We start from the raw sequence: 24,314 nt of genomic DNA, 5'->3' as shown, positions 1-24,314 counted from the left end.
GTAGGTAAAGAACACAAGGTCTCTTACAGAGTCACACAGCCAGCTAGTGACAGAGACAGCACACACCCCAGGGCTCTCGAGCCCTGCACCCAAAGAACGGGCTCTGGCCAGGGGACCTGGTGTCCTGTCCAAGCTCCACCACCCACCATCAGGGTTGCCTGAGCAAAGCCCTTAGCTGTTCTCAGCCTCAGTTTCCCATGGGGTAAAAATAGTACCAATCCATAGGACTATTTCAAGAGCTAAATGCCACAATGCACATAAAGTACTTAGCCCTGAATCTGGTACATTGGAGGTGATCAATAAATATTGATTGTTATCTTTACATGATAATATTTACTTAGTCTTCAGCTACAGTATTAATAAAATAGTTGGAAAAATTAAAGTCAAAGCAGTATTGTACACCATAATAAAACAGCATGTCCTTCATCCAATAAAATACTTTGAGTACGGGAAACACCTGTTTTGATAGGGAACACCAGAAACATCAACAGGCCTTATAAATCTAGGCATAAATTTTGTCATCCAAAGTGCTGGCATCAAAGGGAGGCCATTTTATTTCTGACACGTTAATAAAAGGAATTTTTGAGCTTCTTCCTTTATTTTGGTAAATGTCTGATTGACTTGAGTTTACAAAACATCTTTATTGAGACATAATTCACACATCATAGAGTTTACCTATTTGATGTGTAGAGTTTAGGGGTTTTCAGAATATTCAGAGTTGTGCAACCATCACTACTATCCAATTTTAGAACATTTTCATCATCCAAAGAAGAAACCCAGCACCCACTAGCGGTGATTCACTTGACTGGGAACCTATGAACTGCTTGACTAGTTTTTGAATACTTCTGGATCTGAGAGATCTCACACTTATTCCTACCATACGAGCGAGACCACAGCCGTTTCCTGACTTGCTTCCTCTTCTCTCACCGTTCCCTGCTCTCGCCGCATCCTGCACACCTGTGCTTTTCGGTTAGTCCTGCCCCTGCTTTCTGTTTGTCTTTTTTCTTTTTGCTTTTTCTTTGGCTCCTGTGAGCAGCACGGGCATCTTAGTTCCCCAAGAAAGTGTTGGTCACTCGGTTGTGTCCAGCTCTTTGCCACCCTCTGGACTGGCTCCTCCTCAGGCTCCTCTGTCCATGGAATTCTCAGGCAAGAATACTGGAGTGGGTTGCCATGCCCTTCTTCAGGGGATCTTCCCCACCCAGGGATTGAACCCAGGTCTACGGCATTGCAGGCAGATTCTTTACCATCTGAGCCACCAGTGAAGCCCTCCAGGGATCAGATCCATGGCCCCTGCAGTAGAACTGCAGAGTCTTAACCACTGGACCACCGGAGAAGTTCCTGTTTTGTTTTTTTATCCCAAGTGAATTTGAAGGACTGACTCTTCAGCAGGAGAATTTGCAGTGCTCACTGTTATGTTACAATTACCCTGCTTATATTCAGTCTCAAGGTCAAGTTAATTTAGCCTTGTCAAGGTGTAAACAAAGGAAAATCATTCCATCCAGGTGAAACACATCATACTCACACAACTACAGCTTGGGCATGAAACACATTTATTGGTCAAAGCATTACAAACAACTTTTAAAAAGCACACAGCCACGTGTCCAACATAGAAAATATAAAAATTCATCATTTCCTATAGGATTTAACATGTAATAAACTGTTACTCCCTAGTATTGAATGCTAGAGAGGAGGCAGTCTCAGAGATTTCTCTGGTTTTTACTTAGAGACTTAAATTGTATCTTAAGAAACACTGTGAGTAACAGTCACTGCAATGCTGGAGAAATTTGGGTAGTACTCTGTGTTTTATAAATACCAGGTAAGTGAGACAATTGTTTGAACTCACCACATGTCTTGGGGGAACACAATCAAATGAGGAAACTACAGGAAAAGTCAGTAGGTAAATCTGCGTCTCCAACTAAATGTCATCATGAAGACAGAAAAATGGCCAGGGAGGGACCACAGAGATAGAGCCAGAAGAAACCTTGCAGACCATTCACTCCTCACTCTATTTACGTAGGAACTCAATGATCCCAAGTCACTTAGTCAATTAGTGGAAGGCCAGGGACTAAAGGATGATTTGAACATGGAATCCTGGAGAGTAGAAAAGAGTGGGATAGTTATTTTCTCTGGTTGTCTCAACATGACTGCACCTCAGTAAATGAGGGTTTGAAATCCAACCAGAAAGACCTGAAGCTCCAAGTTGCTCTGCAAAGGGAACAAGGGAGAATCATGCAAACCCTTGGGAATACAAGGAAAGTCAGATTTATCTTTATTCTCAAGACAGCCTAAGAGAATTCTTAACCAGAATTTAAGAGCTATTTAAAAAAAACAAAAAACCCAGCTGGATGAGGCCAGAGTCAGAATGGACTCGGGGCTTGGAGCTGACCATGAGGTGACGGAAGCCCTGTCTTGCACCTCTGAGTAATTGAGCTTGCTTTGGCCGCATTAGCAATCACAACGCAGCTGAGAGGGAAGATCTTTGTAGGGTCTGTCACTCACCCTGGGCCCGAGACACCTTGCCCCATCCTGCAGCTCCAATCCAGGAGGCTCCAGGGGTCAAACTCGCTGTTGGAAACTTGGGCTTTGCCCAGACGCATCACCAAAATAGCTCTTGCGAAAGGGAAAAATCAACAATGCGGTGTACCGGCCTCAAGAAAGAAAAATGTTCTCCATCCCAACAAAACAGAGCTTGCTGCCGAGTTGTTAATCCCTTGCCTTAAGTGTATTTTTAATCCTACTCTACTTTTTTGGACACTTCTGCTTTATAGGAGGATTCTTGGGTTTACTAATCAACAGTCATGGGACTGTGGTACCTCCTGTTCAACCTGGAACGTGGAGTCAGTTCCAATCTATATTCAGCCTCACTGGGGTTCAACTGCTCCATCTGCAGCAGGAGAAATTGACAGACCCTGCAGTCCCTTCTGGCTCGAATACTTGGCTCCCATGGCACCATCCATCGGACTTCCAGGTCAGTGCCTCAGTCATTCATGCAGAAACAGCAGTAGTCTGCTCTCTTGGAGCCGGGTTCAAAACATACACAACACAGAGATTCCACCACCTAGGAAATCCTCACCTAGGAAAACCTATCTGTGGATTGAGATAACCTCCTTCTTCTCATATAATACATTAAGGCACTCAGCTGATGGCATTTGGGAAAGATTAATTAAAAATAATGAAAATACAAGTCATGAGAGCAATCCCTTTGTTTTAAATATAAAGAATTGCTTCTGCGTTTGTCATCCCACAGAAACAGGAGCAACTACTTGGTTATATTGACATTTGCCTTGATTTTCTCCTTTAAAAAGATATACAAATTCTACTAGAAGGAATTCTTCTTAGCCGCACAAATAGACATTTTATCATTTAATTTAAAAAACAAACAAACATGAGAACCAGCAACCTTGGGCTATTGGGGGAAAAGCTGACAGATCCCATTAACACTGTCTCTTGTTTCAGAGGAAAAGAAGACAGATAATCTGCCCCAAACATGTTTTCTGATTTATCACAAATTTGGCAATCTGCACCAGTGAGGTAGTTCAGAAGATATGCAAAGTTACAGAAACAAGGACACTGAATCTAGACTCCACCTCCTGTGTGTCCCATGACAGAAATGAAACTTCTACTGGAAGTAGGGATTTTACTCTTTACCCTATACACACAGTAGAGGATCACTCATCATCAGTGATTTATAGAGACTTTGTTTTCACAGTCATGGTGAAGGGTTTGCGTAAACCACGGAGCATCCCTTGCCCTGGTTCCCCTTGAGAGAGAGCACAACCGGCTGGTTCTCATAAGCACCGAAGCTGCAGCCTTCAATGAGTGTTAACAGACCGAGCTGGGTATAGACAATTTAAATACTTCTAGCTGCAGGACAAAGGAAATGACTCAGCCTGTACATGGTGTGCACAGGAAACAGGAGAAAGAAATGTCCAGATCAAAGAGCATAAATGCACATTTTCTTAAGGCAACAAGCCCTTCCGGTGTCTTGGAGTTATTTTTGTTGTCGTTTTGCTATTTAAATTTTATGGGCAATTACATAGTAGAACAGCACCCCTAAAATTGAAGAGCTTTCCATCAAATCATACTAATGAATACAACATATTGCTCACATTGCGTTGTAGCAAAAATTCCTATCAAAATATTCCCCTCCCATCTGTAGGACTATATGGGACTTAAAACTATGCTTTGAGTTTAAGAAAGGACTTCTGGCTTGGCTGAATTAAGACCTCGGGAGACCCTAAGAAAGAAAGAGATAAACTCCCTAACACACACCTAAAAATAAGATTTTATGTGTGCCAAATTAAAAAGACTGATGTCTAGATCTTTTAAATAGCAAAATTCTAGATAAATTAATCAGAGCAGAAGTCTTCCCATTTTTCAGGGCTTCTGCTTACTACAGATGGGCTTTAACTGCTCACTAGACAATCCAGTGGAGGCTTGTGGTCAAGCCTGGTCCCTCACTTCTGTGAGATTAAAATTCATACCATGGTGAAATTGCAAAAGACTGTGTCATGAGATTTTCATAAACTTTTCCAAAGGAATGAAGTTCATGGGTTTTATACTTAAAAGCTTTGGTTATTGTGGTTATTTGGGCCTCACCAATTTGCTCACAAAAACTCACCCTTGACCAGCTAGAGTGTTGTTTCGTCGCTAAGTTGTATCCAACTCTGCAACCCCATAGACTGTAGCCCATCAGGCTTTTCTGTGCATGAGATTTCCCAGGCAAGAATATTGGAAAGGGTTGCCATTTCCTTCCCCAGGGGATTTTCCTGAGCCAGGGATCAAACCTGTATCTCCTGCTTGGCAGGCAGATTCTTTACCACTGAGCCACCTGGGAGGCAGCTAGAGGGTAGTTGCGTAGTTTCAAGTAAATGGTTCTCCTTTTACATTTGTTTGGTATTGAGTAACACAAAAAAGAATTTATAGTCAAATTATCTGCATCTATTAAAACAGGATGTGTCCTGAGAATTCCCTGGCAGTCCAGTGGTTGAGACTTCTTCCACTGCTGAGGCCTGGGTTTGACCCCTGGTTAGGGGACTAAGATTCCACAAACCATGAAGTGTGGCCAAAAAAAAAAAAGAGAGAGAGAGGATAAAGTAGGATGTGTCCTATTCCTGGCTTTGACAAAGAAACCGATCTAGTTTTAAGACCATGGGTCAGTGGACTCCTGGACAGCCCAACCATATGAAGCCAAAGGGATGCCAGCCTAAAAGTCTTCTATAGAACAATTGAGAAGGTTCCGTTTTCCCTGTATGAAATGATCTTCTCCTCAGGCCATTACCCAGAATGACTGTCTTTTGCTGTTGCTAAACCCAATCTAGGCTCTCGCCTAGGACCTGCTGTTTTAAAAATTATGAGTTTTAACACATATTAACAATAAATTAGAACAACTCAATAAAGTTACCCCTAAATACTGAGAGTGCAGGAGGTATAGAAAGACATGTAGCAGCAGAGATCATTTGAAAACTAGATAGTCTTCTTACTTAATGAATAACTACTTAATACTTTTCGACTAATTCTCAGCATCTACCTTCTGATTTGCTTCTTACAAACCAGCCCACAGTATTGTCAATTACCAGCATGGGACAATCAGACATAAATCATCGCCTTCTGAAAGTGGGTCTTTTCTTAGAATAGGTTTCATCTTCTGGTATAACTTTAAAAATTCTAAACATTATGGCAAAGTTTGTTTGTGTGTTCACTTTGAAATACATCTATTAAACAAGCATTTATTTCATGTGTACTAAGTGTAATAAGTTGACTCAGGCCCACAGGAGACATCCATGAACAGAAAGGACAAGGTTCCCACTCTTAGACCTGACATTTCGGTTTAGGGAGAATCACCCAACCTGAGTCAACTGTGAACTGGTCACATCTCACCAGAAAAGACGCTTTCTTTCAGAGCTTGTCTTACTTAAAGAGGCCATAAGGGGAGAAAATTAAAACCCCTCTATTACCATGAAAACCTTTTGGAATTTCACTATCTTGTGTGTGTGTGTGTTAGTCACTCAGTTGTGTCTGACTCTTTGCCACCCCATGGACTCTTTTGTTCATGGCATTCTCCAGGCAAGAATACTGGAGTGGGTTGCCATTCCCTTTTCCAGGGGATCTGCCTGACCTAGGGATCAAACCTAGGTTTCCAGCATTGCAGGCAGATTCTTTACCATCTGAGACATTTGGGAAGCCCTTCAAAGTCTTAAAACCCATCAAAAGCATGTTTTCCAAAAGACCTCCTTATCTGTAGCAAATGAACATATTTCTAAGCAAATGACAATGATGAATATTTCTGAGCATGATGAGAAAAGAGAAGAAATGCTCTCATCCACATGGGTTTCCATATGGTGGATTCATCTTATTTCCAAAATGGCATAAGAATTCTGCAGTGTTATATAAAAACACATTGGTTGATATGACCTAAAGGATCAAATGATCTAAGTCTTAAAAGTAACATTATTCACTAACAAATGGTCTGTTCAATCAGGAAAAAAGAAAATGATCTCTTCCAGCTCTATATGGGAAATTATTTTACACACTTATCTCGTAAATGTTCCAGCTATGCTGAACAAATGTCACACTCAGTGAAAACATCATATTAAATTATTCAGTAAAAGGGTCTAATTATCTTTTAAAGCTGTCATTGTTTTTAAGCCCATGAATAATTCTAAACCTTTTCTTAACTTGTAAAACAATTTTTACCTTCCTCCTTAAAGACACTTAAAAGACTTACCATCACCTGCAACCTTACCCTATAGTCACCCACTGGATTTTTAGTTACCACAGATAAATATCAACATCTGTCACCATACATAATATTTTACAGTTGAAAATTTGATTCCATTGTTAAAGAAAAAAATTTATTTAGAATATCTTTTCTTTCAATGGGATGTTCTCTTGCTCTCTTGCATGCCTTCTAAGATGACTGTTATCTAAAAGTGAGAGCTTTATTTTCTGGAATACCATACTTCCCTTTGTGTTCTTCAAATAATTTTCTCAGCTCCTCCATGTAGGTCTGATGCAACTCCTCAATCTGCTCTGAGGTTGGGTGCAGGGTCTGATGAACAGGGATTGGGCGGCCAACTGCAAAACACAAAGAATGCATCGTTAAGTAAGAAACCAAAACCACTCCCCCACGGACTACCACCTCTAATGGACAGCCCTAGAAAGATCTTCCAATCAGAAGCTGTCAGGCCTGCCAGCTCCCATCCCTTCTTCATTTTACTGGCTGCCTGCAGTGGTCACACCATCTCTTCTGGTGACAAATAAAGAGCTTTCCTTCTCCGCACACGCTGGATTGTCAGGGCACTGGTGGTTTTGACTTGGAGTCAAATGAACTACTGTGCTGGCTGCAGCTGTGGGGTACAAGCACATGGCTGTGTGTGCACGTCACCAGCTCGCTCCCTCTGGTACAGCTGACAGCCAGACCACAGTGCTCTATTATCACTGCCCCGGGAAGTCTTGACTCATGAGGCATCAACCCTCTAATCTGGCTCTTTGTAATGTCATCCTAAAAAATGAAAAGAATATACATCTTCACTGCCGAGTGTCTGGACTAGAAAACACACCTCATCACAAGGGTTCCACCGTGTGTAACAGCAGAAAACAAAACAAACCAAAAAATCTTCATAGAGAAAATTATTAAACAAATCACAGACCATTCATTCAATGGAATTCTAGGCAGCAATTTTTTTTGAAAACTGAAATAATATTTTTGAAACCATGTATGGTGACAGATATTAAACAGACTTACTGTGGTGATCCTTTTATAATATACACAAATATCAAACCAACACTGGAAACTAATCTGTTATATGCAATTATATATCTCAATGTAAAAAATGAAATATATACATATGCAAAAGTCTAAAATGCAGTAGGAAGGGGAAAGCTGCAAAATAATATAGCATAATCCTATTTACTGAAAATGTTCTATATCTAGGTGCATTATAAGCTTTTAGTCTGCTAAGAAAGTCAGCCAAGAGATACTGCTAAGCCCTTACACGGAGGGAAGAAGGGAGAGCTGAGGGACTTATATTTTATCTGTATTGTGTCAATTTTCTACAGTGAGAAACCACTAGTATTACATGTATAATTAAAAAATGGACTAATTTTTTAAAACCTAGCATTTATATAATAAATAACTATTACCTCACTTGTCTCAGATTTTTAAAGACTAGATACACGTGCCTCGGCTGCCTGCTCGTCAGTCCTCGCTGCTGTGCATTGCGCCCTCTGCTGGCCTGATGCTGCTACTAATGCCAAGAGTTGCAAACGTACAGGATGGTCAACGTCAACCGCTGAGCCGCAAACTGCTTATTACTGTTGGTCTGCTTCGGCATGAGGTCAAGTGGGGCTGTAGTAACAGAATGGCACTCGTAGGGCTTCCTTTGCCCACGTGGAGTCTCCCCATGCTACCTCCAAGGCTAAATCCATGTCAGTAACAAAGCAGGATTAGTCAAAAAGAAACCAGAGAAAGAAGTGATAAATAACAGCAGAGAATAATATGGGAGGTTAGGGAGTACAAGGAAGGGAATGATACAGACACAAACACACACATATGTATCATAATGCATCATATATTAAGATCTATATCTATATTTATATACAAGGTTATATATACTCTATCCATTCTATGTCTGTGTGTGTGTGTGTGTGTGTGTATATCCTCACTGCAACATTAGTATTCTCCAATTCCTATATTTTTAACTAGATATAGCCGCAAGAAGCTCATACAGAGTTTTCCTTGAAAGCTTGGATGTCAAACATATACAGTAGGAAGCAGTCCTTTGTGATTCAACAGAACACTATCACCATCAGCTGTGGTTGCCTTCACCCCCCTACCCCCCAGCACCCCCGCCCCACATGGTTTGTGAGATCTTAGCTCCCCAATCAGGAACTGAACCCATGTCCAGGGCAGTGAAAGCACCAAGTCCTGACCAGTGGGCCACCAGGGAACTCCCGTGTCAGTTGTGGTTGAAATACAGACTAGGAGAGGCTGAAAATTGATGGAAACAGGGGCTGGTGTTGCGCAAGAGTCACCAGGCTAGACCACATCCAGGGCTAACCCCCCAGCAGGTACACCCAGCTAGTAAGTAACTTCCTCTCTGACCTTAATTTTCACATGTATAGGATAAAAGTCATATAGTCAAAGCTATGGTTTTTCCAGCAGTCATGTATGGATGTGCGAGTTGAACCATAAAGGCTGAGTGCCAAAGAATTGATGCTTTCAAATCGTGGTGCTGGAAAAGACTCTTGAGAGTCCTTTAGTTAGCAAAGAGATCAAACCAGTCAATCACAAAGGAAATCAACCCTGAATATTCATTGGAAGGACTGATGCTGGAGCTGAAGCTCCAATACTTTGGCCACTTGATGTGAAGAACCGACTCACTGGAAAAGGCCCTGATGCTGGGAAAGATTGAGGGCAGGAGGAGAAAGGGAGGGACAGAGGATGAGATGGTTGCATGGCATCACCAACTCAGTCAACATAAGTTTAAGCAAGCTCCAGGAGATAGTGAAGGACAGGGAAAACTGGCAGGCTGCAGTCCATGGAGTTGCAAAGAGTCAGACATGACTTAGTGAATGAACAACAACAATAGGATAAAAGAATAGGTGATCTTGAGGCTTCCTTCTGGCTCTAAGGCTTCCTTCATGGCTCAGACAGTAAAGAATCTGCCTGCAGTGCAGGAAGTCCAGATACAATCCCTGGGTCAGGAAGATTGCCTGGAGAAGGGAATGGCTACCCACTCCAGTATTCTTGCCTGGAGAATCCCATACAATCCCTGGGTCAGGAAGATTGCCTGGAGAAGGGAATGGCTACCCACTCCAGTATTCTTGTCTGGAGAAACCCATGGACAGAGGAGCCTGGCAGGTTATAGTGAGAAGGCAAAGAGTTGGACATGACTGGACGACTAAGCACACACACATTTCTAGCTCTAACCTTTGTTGTTGTTTGACCGTCTGCTCCCCCCCCCCACAAAAACTGAGAAATTTACATGCACAGTGAGAAATCTACCTGTAAGTCTACTAGAAAATTTGTGGTTTCATAGAAATAGTTTGTTTTCTTAGTGAAATTATCCCATGGAGAGATTAAATGCAACTATTCTGGGTGGGAGGGGGGATTTATAGTGATACATTGGTCTAAGTGGTCTAAGAAGATGAAGTCTTTTATTTTGCTCGTAGCTTATTTAGATTGTTGTTGTTTAGTCTCTAAGTCGTGTCAGACCCTTTTTGTGATTCTATGGGCTGTAGCCTACCAGGCTCCTCTGTCCATGGGATTTGCCAGGCAAAAAGAATGGAATGGGTTGCCATTTCCTTCTCCAGGGGATCTTCCCTGACCCAGAGATCAAACATGTTTCTTGCATTGGCAGGCAGATTCTTTACCACTGAGCCACCTGGGAAGCACTTACTTCAATTAGGAGTTGTGAATTCGGACTTATTGAGTCTTATTTCCTATGAGCTAGCCTATAGTTAATTTCAATCCTGTTTTTTTCCTACTAATAGTTTTATTATATTTCAAAGAGCTCAAACATGCCCACATATGTTGAATTTGTCATCATAAGTCTTTTCCGTTTAAACTGTAATTGTCTTTCTCTTATTTAACCTGTAGAGAAAATGAGATGCTGAACATTTCCAAACTTCACACATACACAAAAACACACAAACAGAAACCAAAGGGAATTAAGATTTAAACCCAACACTTTTGCCCCTCATTACTAAACTAACCCAAAATTGGATTGGAGCGTAAGAAAGCTTTCTAATTACTTTTCAGGGATAAAAACAGAGGTAACAAAAGAAAAACTTGCAAATCTGAGAAGCGCCTCCAGAGCCCTAGATCAGAATTCCCTCTTTCCAGAAAAAGGAGATTTTTACTACCAAGGAGAAGGAAGCTGTTTCAACATGAGACTAGGTTAGCTGCAGACTGCTGCATGACTCCCTCTTTATAACACAAAGGAAAAACCAGTTGCATCAGTTTATTCTGGAGGTAGAACTCATTGCCCCAGAAAAAATCAGCTAAAATCTACTTGTGGCAAAGTCGGGAATCTTAGCTCTTGTTTGTGTTTCGGTGCTTTTTACAGCGGGCATGTTCCTGTGTTCCATTTTCCAATTCCATCCCACAGTTCAGGGCTAGTTATGTCTTTATTCCCTTACATAGCAGTCTTGCTCTAGTTCCTGTGATACTGTGCCCTGTTTCCCTAGATGAAGAATGAGCAGCTTCATGAGTTGTTGTACTTTCAGCTGGAAAAGAGCTTGGAGATGTCCATTATTTTCTTCTCATTGAGGCAAACAGTAGATCTTTCACAATAAGGAGTCTTTGTTCTATTTTTCTGTGATTATGAAAATTCTGCCAAGTTTCTCTCTCTAATGGTCTCACATAGGAATTACTTTTTCTTTAGACGCTACATAGCCATACACTAGAGAGAGAGACCAGGCAGAGAGCTGGGCAGAGTGGGGTTGGGAAGAGTCAAAACCTGGGTTCAAGAACAACCTCTGGCTTATAATGGAGTCTCATGCCCAGTGTAGGCATGTATGTGTGTGTGTGTATGAATACATATGCACATACACACATACATAAACACACACACTCATGAACATTTACTGAGCACTTAATATGCTGTACAGGGCACCATACCAATCCCTTTATTACTATCTCTCAGGTGACACAGTGGTAAAGAATCTGCTTTCCAATGTAAGAGAAGCAAGAGATGCAGGTTTGATTTCTGGGTCAGGAAGATCCCCTGGAGGAGGAAATGGCAACCCACTCTAGTATTCTTGCTGGAAAATTCCATGGACAGAGGAGCCTGGTAGGCTATAACCCACGGGGTTGCAAAGAGTCAGACATGACTGAGAGACTGAGCACAACAACAACAACCCCTACTTTATAATTAAAATTTAAATTAGGTTCCTCTTTCTTTCTATTGGGTTGGCCAAAAAGTTTGTTCAGGTTTTTCAGGATGATGTTATGGAAAAGCTTAAAGAACTTTCTGGCCAACCCAATATTTCAGAAAAGTCCCTTAGCCTTTTTATCCCTCAGGGTAGAATAACTAATTGAAACAAAATGGACCACTTTTGTCCTCAAGTGGGAGCCAAACCAGTTTTATTTAAATAAGGTACATTCCCTTCCCTAACTTTTTTATAAAAAAAATTCAAACCAATAGAAAAAATAATACAATAAAGCACTTGCATGCCCTTCTTCTAGACTCACCAATTTCAAACATTTTGCACACACACATACACATACACAGTATGTATATAGATATACACATGTATTACTATTTTTGTTTTTGTAGAACCATTTGAGAATAAGTCATAGACATCATTGACTCAATCATGCTTATGCCATAAAGACAAAGAAAAACTGCTCATGCCATAAAGACAAAGAAAATTTTAAAAACTAATCCAATTTAAAGTAGACTACACAGCATATTAAAAAGCAGAGACATCACTTTGTCAACAAAGGTCCGTCTAGTCAAGGCTATGGTTTTTCCAGTGGTCACGTATGGATGTGAGAGTTGGACTATAAAGAAAGCTGAGCGCCAAAGAATTGATACTTTTGAACTGTGGTGTTGGAGAAGACTCTTGAGAGTCCCTTGGACTCCAAGGAGATCCAACCAGTCCATCCTAAAGGAGATCAGTCCTGGGTGATGTTGAAGCTGAAACTCCAATACTTTGGCCACCTCATGCGAAGAGTTGACTCATTTGAAAAGACCCTGATGCTGGGAAAGATTGAGGGCAGGAGGAGAAGGGGACGACAGAAGATGAGATGGTCGGATGGCATCACCAACTCAATGGACATGGGTTTGGGTGGGCTCCGGGAGTTGGTGATGGACAGGGAGGCCTGGCGTGCTGCAGTTCATGGGGTCGCAAAGACACGACTGAGAGACTGAACTGAACTGAACTGAATGAAATGTGAAAATTAAATGCAATGTATGATCCTGCTTTGGGAAAAAATACTACCCTTCACCAAAACCCACAACTAAAAAGAAAGTGATTGTGGCAACTGATGAAATTTGAATATGGCGTGTACACAGTTAATAGCATTTAATCGATGCTAAATTCCTGTATCCTAATGATATTATGAAAGAGAATAATCTTGTTCTTAAGAAAGATACATAAAAGTAATGAGGAACAAATAGTCATGTTGTCTGAACTTCTTAAACAGTTCAGTGATAACAATAGTATAAACTATATTTGTGATATTATTAGAGAGAAAGAAAAACCGTAACAGAAATGTTAACAAGTGGTGAGTCTAGGAGAAAGGAACATAGGACTTCATCTTACTACTCAAGAGACTTTTCTGAGCATTTGGAATTTTTCAACATGAAATTTTAAAACTTAACACCAACACCTACTACAATACATGAAATTTCCTCTTTTAAATAGCAAGTTTTCCTTGTATTTTACTTTCTTGCCCAAACAACTTTCCATCACATTACTGGTACTGGCTCTACAACTTGAACTTATTAGTAAATTGAGGGACTTTCCTGGTGGTCCAGGGGTTAAGACTTCGCCTTCCAATGCAGGGGGTGAGAATTTGATCCCTGGTCAGGAAGCTAAGATCCCACAAGGCTCCTGACCAAAAAATCAAAAACATAAAAACAGAAGTAATATTGTAACAAAGTCAATAAAGACTTTCAGAATGATCCACATCAAAAAAATCTTTAAGAAAATAACATGCGTGTGTGCGTGCTCAGTCATGTCCGCCTCTTTGTGGGCCGTAACCCACCAGGCTCCTCTCTTCATGGGATTTCCAGGCAAGGATACTGGAGTGGGTTGCCGTTTCCTTCTCCAGGGGATCTTCCTGACCCAGAAATCGACCTCACATCTCCTGCATGAGCAGGCTGGTTCTTTACCACTGAGCCACCTGGGAAATTGATTTAAAATTTTTGTGACTACATACTTGTTCAGTTTCTGAAAACTTGAGAATTACAATCAGACAGGCCTAACTAAAGACTAATTTGTTGATTCACAAATGTGTCTGGAGCTCCTACCCTGAGAGTGCTGGGGACACAGCAGAGAACAAAGAGAGCAAAATCCCTGCAGCTGGAGCTCCCTGAGGCAGAAACAAAGAAAAAGCAACATTCTTGCAAGGAACTAGGACTTTTTACAGCTGTTCTTTAAGTCTAAACTCACTTCCTTTTTCTCTCCCAGTTGTCATGATAGATGGGACATTGAAATCAGCTTCTCTCTATTATTATGTAATAAAATACAACATGTGAACAGTTTATTCTACTTTGATAAACTGATAATAACTCAGATAAAATATGTAAATGACATACTACTTGCGACACATGTAGAGAAAATACATGGTTGTTTCTTTATAAATTATGTCCAATGAGAATGACCCTGAAAAATCATATCATATAATTTCCTTCATATCCACCCAAAATACCAATGACCATACTTTGCAAGTTAGGGATCAAAACTGACTAATATTATGACAAAAAAAATGGAATCACTTATCTTGAAAAATATAACTGCAAGCTTAACTTATCTCAGTATTCCAATTACACTGATTAATCAACTGTCAATATTCCATTTGAGTTAAAAACAGCATTTTAAAAAATGTCATGTGACTGCATGTGAAATGCAAAGCTGTTACAAACTGACAGCAGTAACCTCCCATTCCAAGGGAATAGATCTAAAAAAATGTTTGAATGTCATGTAACAGGCCATTCATGGCGAAATTATTACTTCCATTTCATATGTGTATATAGTCTGGCTAATCTTGCTATTAGCAATCGACTCAGCACTTTCTCCTTTTCCACTCTCCAAACCCCTTTTCAACCACAGGAGCAATTATTTTCCTCCTCTGTTCTTCTAGTAACATGGTTGTTACCCTCCTCCCCCATCTCAATGCCCCCCAAAACCCAAACATGCCATTTTTAAAAGCAAAATCAGTCTGCGAGTGAGTGCTCAGTTGATTTAGTCATGTCTGACCCTTTGTGTCTCTCTAGACTGTAGCCTGCCAGGCTCCTCTGAGATTCTCCAGGCAAAAATACTGGAATGGGTTGCCATGCCCTCCTCCAGGAGATCTTCCCAACTGAGGGATCGAACCCACATCTCCTACATTGCAGGCAGATTCTTTACCCACTCAGCCACCTGGGCTGCCACCTGGGAAGCCCTATATTAGAATACACATAAATATACCTAGTGGGGAAAAAATGCTTTGTGGTAGAAATTGATGCCTGTGTGAACTAAACGTGATGAAGACATCTATTATACACAAATTTTCACAAGAGACGCTGATGTAATGTATTCAAAGACTTGCTATGTTATCATCTGCTAGTACAGAGAAATAGATTCATCATAGAGTATTAAAAACTCCACTTCTAAAATTGGATTCTATCTGGAGTGCAATAACAATATTTTTGAAAGTAGTTGATTCCCATTCAAATGGAAAACATAGTCATTTCATAAATAAAAAGCATACTGTAAAGGAAGGTCAAATAACATCTATAGGACTATTATTTTAGGAAGGTCTTACTCAAAGCTACTTCAGTAACAATAAACATTGCTCAAAATAAGATAATCCTTTCGCGCAGTTTAACAAGCCTCCAGTATTTGATGTACATACCAACAGTGTGAATGGGCTTCCTATAGGGCATCAGGCCAAAATTGTACTGAAAAATTCCTCTGGCGTGGAACAGTGGCAAAGCAAATCCCATGACCTTCTGTAGTTTCTCCTGCACATTTCGAAGCCACGATCCTTCGGGGTTGCTAACTTGCTTAAATAGTTCATTTTCACCAAAAGAAAACACTGGCACCAAATAAGCACTGGAAACAACAAGGAGGAAGAATAAGCATTCTCAATGAAAAGGATTTAAATATTTCATTTAGCCTAGCTGACCTGCAAGAGATTCCTCACGATCGTTTAATGTCCCCAAGCCTCCCTGGAGTGCCAAGTTTATGTTCCATGTATTGAAACTGAATTACTCCTGAAGTCCTTTGGGGAGGTACCTCAGCAGTCTTAGTGATTTGTGGAATTTTATTCTACAGAAAATCAAGGTTCCAGGAAGTTTCTTTTTCATTTATGGTTTTGGCCATGGTTCATTTGTTCACTTGGTTGGAAATTTATACTGTGCCTATGAAATTTTGTATTTTGCTGGTTTTGCTCTTATAGACAAGTTGAATGGCTAGATGCCTTGACACTGAGTTATCTTAGAGGGAAGGTTGTCTTCTATTTCCCATAAACATTCACATCTGTATTCATTGGAAGGTCAGTGACGAGGTCTGTCTTTAAGGGCCAGAAAAATTACTTCTTTGAGTTCACTTAATAATGGGTTAGCTTCCCTGACCCAGTTGCCTGAAATGAAAAGCCACTTACCCATGGGTCAAAGCAATTTTCACAAATCCCTTCCGCTGGCGGATGAACAGAGTGAACTTTCCAGGATGGGCATCCAGTGATTCCTCTGCACCCCCAAGCACAATGACTGAGATGTTTCCACCTCCCTCTTTACTTAACACGTGGGACACACTTTTCTTGGAAACTGAGACTGGCCCTTAGTGAATAAAACAAAAGGTGTTAACTAATTGCCCTTTAACATTCTTATCTTAAGAATCTATGGCAACAGTCCCCATCCTTTTTGGCATCAGGGACTGGTTTCATGGAAGGCAATATTTCCACGGGCCAGGGGGCATGGGGAGTGGTTTGGGGATGATTCAAATGCATTCAGACTGGTTCCAAATGTGAAAAGGAGTACGTCAAAGCTGTATATTGTCACCTTGCTTATTTAACTTTATGCAGAGTACATCATGAGAAACGCTGGGCTGGAGGAAGCACAAGCTGGAATCCAGATTGTGGGGAGAAATATCAATAACCTCAGATATGCAGATGACACCACCCTTATGGCAGAAAGTGAAGAAGAACTAAAGAGCCTCTTAATGAAAGTGAAAGAGGAGAGTGAAAAAATTGGCTTAACGCTCAACATTCAGAAAACTAAGATCATGGCATCTGGTCCTATCACTTCATGGCAAATAGATGGGGAAATAGTGGAAACAACAGCAGACTTTATTTTGGGGGGCTCCAAAATCACTGCAGATGGTGATTGCAGCCAGGAAATTAAAAGACATTTGCTCCTTGGAAGGAAAATTATGACCAACCTAGACAGCATATTAAAAAGCAGAGACATTACTTTGTCAACAAAGGTCCATCTAGTCAAGGCTATGGTTTTCCCAGTAGTCATGTATGGATGTGAGAGTTGGACTACAGAGAAAGCTGAGCGCTGAAGAATTCATGCTTTTGAACTGTGGTGTTGGAGAAGACTCTTGAGAGTCCCTTGGACTGCAAGGAGATCCAACCAGTCCATCCTAAAGGAGATCCCTGAGTGTTCACTGGAAGGACTGATGCTAAAGCTGAAACTCCAATTCTTTGGCCACCTGATGTGAAGAGCTGACTCATTTGAAAAGACCCTGATGCTGGGAAAGATTGAAGGCAGGAGGAGAAGGGGACAACAGAGGATGAGATGGTTTGATGGCATCACCGACTCAATGGACATGAGTTTGGGTAAACTCCGGGAGCTGGTGATGGACGGGGAGGCCCGGCATGCTGCAGTTCATGGGGTCACAAAGAGTCGGACACGACTGAGCAACTGAACTGAACTGAACATTTATTGTGCACTTTATTTCTAGTATTATTACATCTGTTCCATTTCAGATCATCAGGCATTAGACCCTGGAATTTGGGGACCCCTGACTTATGGCACTGCTGCTGCTGCTGCTGCTGCTAAGTCGTTTCAGTCGTGGCCAACTCTGTGCGACCCCATAGATGGCAGCCCACCAGGCTCCGCCGTCCCTGGGATTCTCCAGGCAAGAACACTGGAGTGGGTTGCCATTTCCTTCTCCAGTGCATGAAAGGGAAAACGGAAAGTGAAGTCGCTCAGTCGTGTCCGACTCTTCGCGACCCCATGGACTGCAGCCTACCAGGCTCCTCCGTCCATGGGAGCTTCCAGGCATGAGTACTGGAGTGGGGTGCCATTGCCTTCTCCGACTTATGGCACTAGCAAATATTAAACAAAACTTCCTACCCTGCTTATATTTGGAGCACTATGTGGGTTTATAACTTTTCCATAGCCAAATCTTCGGTAATTGATTCCATTAATAAGATCTAACATTTTGGCAGGTGATGGGTTAGGTCTTTAAAAGGTCACTTGATTATTACTAGGTCTACTAGTTGTTTGAGTAAGTTGTGTACTGCTGAATTCTAGACTCCGCTCATATTGCATTTTAAGTAAAAGGTGTCTCCTGAGGTTGTTCAGCGCACAACCTGCACAGTTGTATGTGGTAGTCTTGATCATTACCCTGGCAGATCCTTGCTCAGAACCAAACAATATACCCTCCAAGAGGCTGCACTGATCTTTTGTACACCAATGATTTGTTTTCAGGTATTCTATATGGATTTTTATTTCTCAAGCATGGATTTATAGTGTAAATGGTTTCAAAAAAAATTCAGACATCTGACAAATAACCTATATCAATTGCTAAATCTGTGCATGGTTCCAAAACGGCTAGTTTGACTTTGGTAAATTGTTTAAGACATAAGTTACATAACTGTTCAGTCTTTATAAGAGGCTTTCCCATGTAAAAATAAGTTTAAAGACTCCTTTTCAGATTTTAAAAGCACAATGTGCTCTTGGAGGAAAATACTACAAACTCTTGAAGAAAAAGAATAAAGATGGAAACACAAACAACTCATGACACATAATTCAGAGATAATCCCTTCTTAATGTCTTATTGTTTCCTTCCAGTCTTGATTTTATCCTTTTTTTTTTAGTCATAAAAGAATGTGCTAGCTTTATCAAGACATAGCATTTACATGCACATTTTACTGTGCATTTCTATTGCTGGGGGAATATAAAATGAGGACAGGATTCTGAAAAACCAGCTACTCTCTGCAGAGAAGAGGCAGAGGAGAGTGAGTTAGAGGGTAGAGAGCCTGGGCACAGAGGGGTGTGAACTCTCGTTGAGTTCAGGGCATGGCTATTCTGCACTGTGTGCCCTGAATGAGAGCTGGAGGCATCACTTCCACTGAAGAGAGAGCCCCTTGGGTTTTCAGACACCTGGCAGTCCTCTCTTACCTCTGCCCACTTCTCAGTTTCCTCCTGAGGCCTCCCTTCTTCAGACCATGCTTCAAAGTTGATATTTCTCAAGGCTGTTAGGGACTAAATGTTTATATTCCTCCAAAATTCATATGCTGAAACTCTAACCCCTAATAGTATGGTATTAAGAGGTGGGGCCTTTGGGAGATAATTAGGTCATAAGTGTGGAGGCCTCCTGAATGGGATTAATGTTTTTTTATTATTTATTTATATATTTTAATTAATAAATTTGGCTGCTCAGGGTCTTAGTTGCAGCGCTCAGGATCTTTATTTGTGGTATGAGAACTCTTAGATGCAGCATGTGGGATCTTGTTCCCTGACCTGGGATCGAACCCAGAACCCCTGCCGTGGGAGCGTGGAGTCTTAGCCACTGGACCACCAGGGAAGTCCCAGGATGAATGTTCTGATACGAAGAGGACAAACCTAGTTTGTTCTCTCTTTCCACCATGTGAGCATACAACAATATGGCTATCTGCAAACCAGCACATGGGCCATCACCAGACATCAGATCATCCCAGCCTTCAGATTGCAAGAAATAAATTTCTATTGTTCAAGCTATCCAGTCTATGGTATTCTCTTATAGCAGCCGATGTCTTTAACCTCATCTCTCCACAAGGATTCAACCACCACTCATGTGTGCCGAGTTCTCCCAAACCCATCTCCAGGGAGTTCTTCCTCCTGAGGCTTTAGGCCTATACCTCCTGTCATTCAAAGGACATTTCTATCTCAACAGCTCAGAGACATCTCAAACTCCATGCTTCCTAACCCAGTGCATGAACTTCTTCCACAAAGTTGTTTCTCTCCCAATATGATTTATCAAAGCGCTTGGGACTATCATCTATCCAGTCACCCAAGTCAGAATGTAGGTTCCTTCCATATGCAGTCCCCTCTTTTCAGCCACCATGTTTATTCATCACCCATTCATTCGTTCACCCATTCAAAAACACTTACTGAACACCCGCTATAGGTAAGACACTGTGCTAGATGCTGATAAGACAATGAAATATAATTGCTGCCCTCATGAGGCTGAATCAGTCACTAAATTTTGTTGCACTGTGTGTGTGCTCAGTCATGTCCGACTCTTTGTGACTCCATGGACTGTAGCCCACCAGGCTCCTCCATCCATGGGATTTTATAGGCAAGAATCTTGGAGTGGGGTGCCATTTCCTCCTCCAGGATATCTTCTCGACCTAGAGATTGAACCTGCATCTCTTGAGTCTCCTGCATCAGCAAGTGAATTCTCTACCACTGAGCCACCTGGGAACCCCAAGTTTTATAGACTCTATCAACTATTTTTCATATTGATTCCTTGTTCTCTAGTTCCACTACCACAGCCACTGTGCCAGTTTAGCCCTTATCACCTGTCCCTTGATGACTGAAATAGGCCCTTTTCTTCACAGTCTCCAGGCTCATCTCCTTCTAACTTATCTCCAAGCTGCTGTCTGCATGACTTACTGTGCAAAATCCTATCAGGTCCCTACTTTGCTCAAAATCCCTCACAAGTTCCTCATGGCTAACCTACAAGAAAAAAAGTCTAAAGTGTATATATTATAGATAAGGCTGCTATGATCTGATCTTAACTGCCTGCTCACCCTTAATGAGTAGACAGAAAGGAACATGAGCCTTGAAACACAGCATGTGCAATAGTCAACACCTGCTGAGTATAGATTCACCAAAATGGGCCGAGAGGAATGGCATGGACGTGGGACTTGCAAAGACTTATAGCCACAGAAATCTTGATAAGAGTAAAACACCGTCAGCAGAGGATTTCTGAAACGCTGTGGGCTACTTAGAGCTTCCTAAGGTAGAGAATCTCAGCGGTAAAGAATCCACCTGTCAATGCCGGAGAGATGGGTTCAAACCCTGGGTCAGGAAGATCCCCTGGAGAAGGAAATGGCAACCCACTCCAATATTCTTGCCTGGAGAGTCCCATGGACAGAGGAGCCTGGCATGCTGCAGTCTATAGAGTCGCAAAGAGTCGAACACAACTTAGCAACTAAACAACACTGGGTTCCTTACTACCTGAGGTCTTGGGCACATGGCTGTCTGTCCTTCCCACTCAGAGAGGCAACCACCAAGGCAGGTGCAGGTGGAGGGGCAGCTTTGGACCAGGGGCAGTCCTAGGAGGTCTGTTCTATGAAGGGATGAGAACTCCCTAAACTTAGAGACAAGGACAGTCCAAACTTCCCCTGGCTACAAGTTTGGATGTTTTCATTTAGCTTTAGGACATTTCAGGTGACAGCAACAGGGAAGATCTCATGATGGCATGAGCGAGTGATGGTAGACCAACTTCATCTCAAATGCCAGTTCTAGAAAACAACAGTGGCACCACGTGGACAAAGATCCTATAGTTGGTTATTTGTAGTTGACATGGCCTTGGAGAGGGTATACCTTCATCTCTCCTGCCATAAATTTGCCACATCTGCTTCCAATTACACTACCCAAACTCACTTGTGGCTACACTTCGAATCAGCAAACAGGATAATGTAAATGGGGCTTGCCTACTGGCTCAGATGGTAAAGAATCTGCCTGCAATGCAGGAGACCTGGGTTTGATCCCTGGGTCAGGATCCCCTGAAAAAAGGAAAGGCTATTCACTCCAGTATTCTTGCCTGGAGAGTCCCATGGACAGAGGAGCCTGGCAGGCCACAGTCCGTGGGGTCACAAAGAGGAGGACACGACTGAGTGACTAACACACGCACATAATGTAAATACATTTCTGTGACTTTCTGAAATTAAAAACAAAAAACTATTCCTTCTAACTTTCTTCCTTTCATAAAACTCTAACCCAGCATCTGCAAAAGAGGAAAGAGAAGGGATTTCACCCCCCCCCACTTAGTTCAGGAGATGGGGGTGCTGTGCCCTCTAGTGGCCAGGTGCAGGGACAGCCTAAGCTGGACACTGAGCCCAGGGTTACCTGTGTGATGGTCCATAAACAGAACCTGGAAACCCAGGCAAGGAAGCTGGCTCTTTGGTGTTTAGTGATTTCCAACAAGCTATCTAATGACAACAGAGAATTGAGAAATTAATAGGAAGTAATAAAAACCTGGAATACTATGAGTAATTCCATCTCTGAATATGCTCTGATCCTGAAATTACAATTTTCCCAAGAGATTATACATTTTTCATTATGTCCAAGAAATGCAAAGACAATAATAATTAACCTACACAGTGATCATAAACATAAATCTCTTTGTAAGTTACTATAGCTCATGCTTAGTAAATTGGTCAAGTTGGAAAACCAAATAAATTGAGCCTCTTAAGTTGAAATAAGAGCTATTAACACAATCTTAGGCTTCTGGACACACTCATATAATATTTTTACTGAATTTTATTCTCAGAATTGGGAGAATTATGGTTTCCCTAATCTGAAAGTCTTCCACTAGTTCAGAGTCGCAGAGTAAAATTTCTGAGCCAAGTTGTACTTAATCTGGGAGGAAAAAGACAGCAGACTCAGTGTGTTTAGTTTATAAATTGCCATTATTCGAAAACACATTGGAGGAAAATTTCAATTTCTAGTATTCATAAAAGCAGACAAAGCACCTCTCCAAAGGTACCATTTATTACTTCTTTGCTCCAAGCATGATTCTTTCTCATCTGAATACACAAACTGCATTCATTAATTTATACTTTCATTGAATTAACATCTATTGGACAGTCCTAAATCCCAGGTACTATGCTAGATACTATGCTAGTTACTTGGAGAATTATCGGGGAAAAAATACACAGTCTTGCGGCTCAGACAGGAAAGAATCTGCCTGCAGTGCAGGAGATCCAGGTTCGATCCCTGGGTCGGGAAGATCCCCTGGAGAAGGAACTAAGGAAATGGGAACCCACTCCGGTATTCTTGCCTGGAGAATCGCATGGACAGAGGAGCCTGGCGGACTACAGTCCATGGGGTCGCAAAGAGTCAGACATGACGAGGCGACTAACACTTTCACTTTCTTTCTGTCTTCCTGGTGTTTTCAGTCCAGGGGTGGAAAGCAAGAACCATCCAAACAGCATATGAAGGGTGAGACAGGGATAAAGACACAGAGCTGTACTCTAAGAAACCATAAAACTGGTTGGTTTGGGAGAGAACACTTTGTGTGGTCCTGCCACGCCAGAACACTGTGGAAATAGTGATCTGCCTTCACTTACCACTACTCATCAGATATTCCCGGAAGAGCGGACACCGGAACCAATATGGCAGCACGTGAAGATAGGCGGTAAAGCCGGGAAACAGCTCCTTGAAGTCGGAATAATTTGTACAAAAGTTTCCAAAGGCTCCAACCACAAGCACTCCATGCGGGTGAAACCCAAATATGTAGTTGTGACTCGGATCCAAATCCCAAGTTTTGATGAGCTATGGGGCGTTTATGTTGACATAAAAAGATAAAATGTTGCCCGATTAGTTTCCAATAACAAAAGGACGCAGTTCTACACTCAAGAGGAAATGGGAAACTTGACCCGTTTTAGTTTCCTGGGATAGTGTGTGTTACACTCTCAGTCATGTCGGACTCTTTGCGACCCTACTGATTGTAGCCCGCCAGGCTCCTCCATCCATCCAAGAATACTGGAGTGGTTTGCCATTCCCTTCTTCAAGGGATCTGCCTGATCTAGGGATGAACCCAAGTCTCTCCCATTGCAGGCAGTTTCTTCACCATCTGAGCCACCAGGGAAGCTCTCCCTGGGGTAGAGCTGTATTCACATTTTTCAACTGTGTCCTAAGCCCTTCACACACAGCCTTCTAAATTTTGTCAATTTAGCTTAGACTCCATTTAGTAACTCGGGCTGAATTGCAGGCTCTCTTCCTCTAAAAAGGGAAAAGCTTGAAAAATATGTGATAAAAACACATTCGCATTTTTTTTCTCAGCTCAAAACCATACTATGTAAAATAATTCTACTCACATGAATTGGAAAATAGTCCTTAAAGTACCTCCAAACGGTCCAGCTTCTGACCCATTCAGACCTTCTGCCTCCTCGCTCTGGGGTCTGCCAGTCAAAGTAAAGCCACGTCAAGTAAGGGAAGTAGAGGAACCAGTAGTTGTGTATGATCAGGAACACGATAATTCCGAGGCATACCTGCGCTATAAGAAAGGGGAAGACCTCAGGAATTGGGGTCCGTTAGAATCTGTCCACTGAACATACAATCACTGGTTCAAGGTGTTGCCGTCGTTGCTGTTGTTCAGTCTCTAAGTTGTATCCGACTCTTTGCGACCCCGTGGACTGCAGCATGTCAGGC

The 24,314-nt window shown here is 41.8% G+C and overlaps 1 protein-coding gene across 1 annotated transcript in view; it reads right to left on the bottom strand.

The window, feature by feature from the left end:
• Positions 1–1,533: 1,533 nt before the first annotated feature.
• The window catches only part of MOGAT1 (monoacylglycerol O-acyltransferase 1), a 38,829-nt gene continuing 16,048 nt past the window's right edge, over positions 1,534–24,314 (bottom strand). The window contains exons 2-6 of the mRNA XM_081579458.1: positions 23,981–24,159; positions 23,231–23,435; positions 16,322–16,496; positions 15,572–15,771; positions 1,534–7,077 (exon numbers count right to left, since the gene is read on the bottom strand). Of these exons, the coding sequence (XP_081435584.1) occupies positions 6,923–7,077; positions 15,572–15,771; positions 16,322–16,496; positions 23,231–23,435; positions 23,981–24,159 (914 nt within the window). The 3' untranslated portion in view covers positions 1,534–6,922. The remainder of the gene's footprint in view (positions 7,078–15,571; positions 15,772–16,321; positions 16,497–23,230; positions 23,436–23,980; positions 24,160–24,314) is intronic.

This window comes from Giraffa tippelskirchi, chromosome 3, assembly GCF_054371585.1.
Source record: "Giraffa tippelskirchi isolate mGirTip1 chromosome 3, T2T-mGirTip1v1.2.pri, whole genome shotgun sequence".
Taxonomy (NCBI): Eukaryota; Metazoa; Chordata; class Mammalia; order Artiodactyla; family Giraffidae; genus Giraffa; species Giraffa tippelskirchi.
This window is presented reverse-complemented; position numbering and strand designations above follow the sequence as displayed.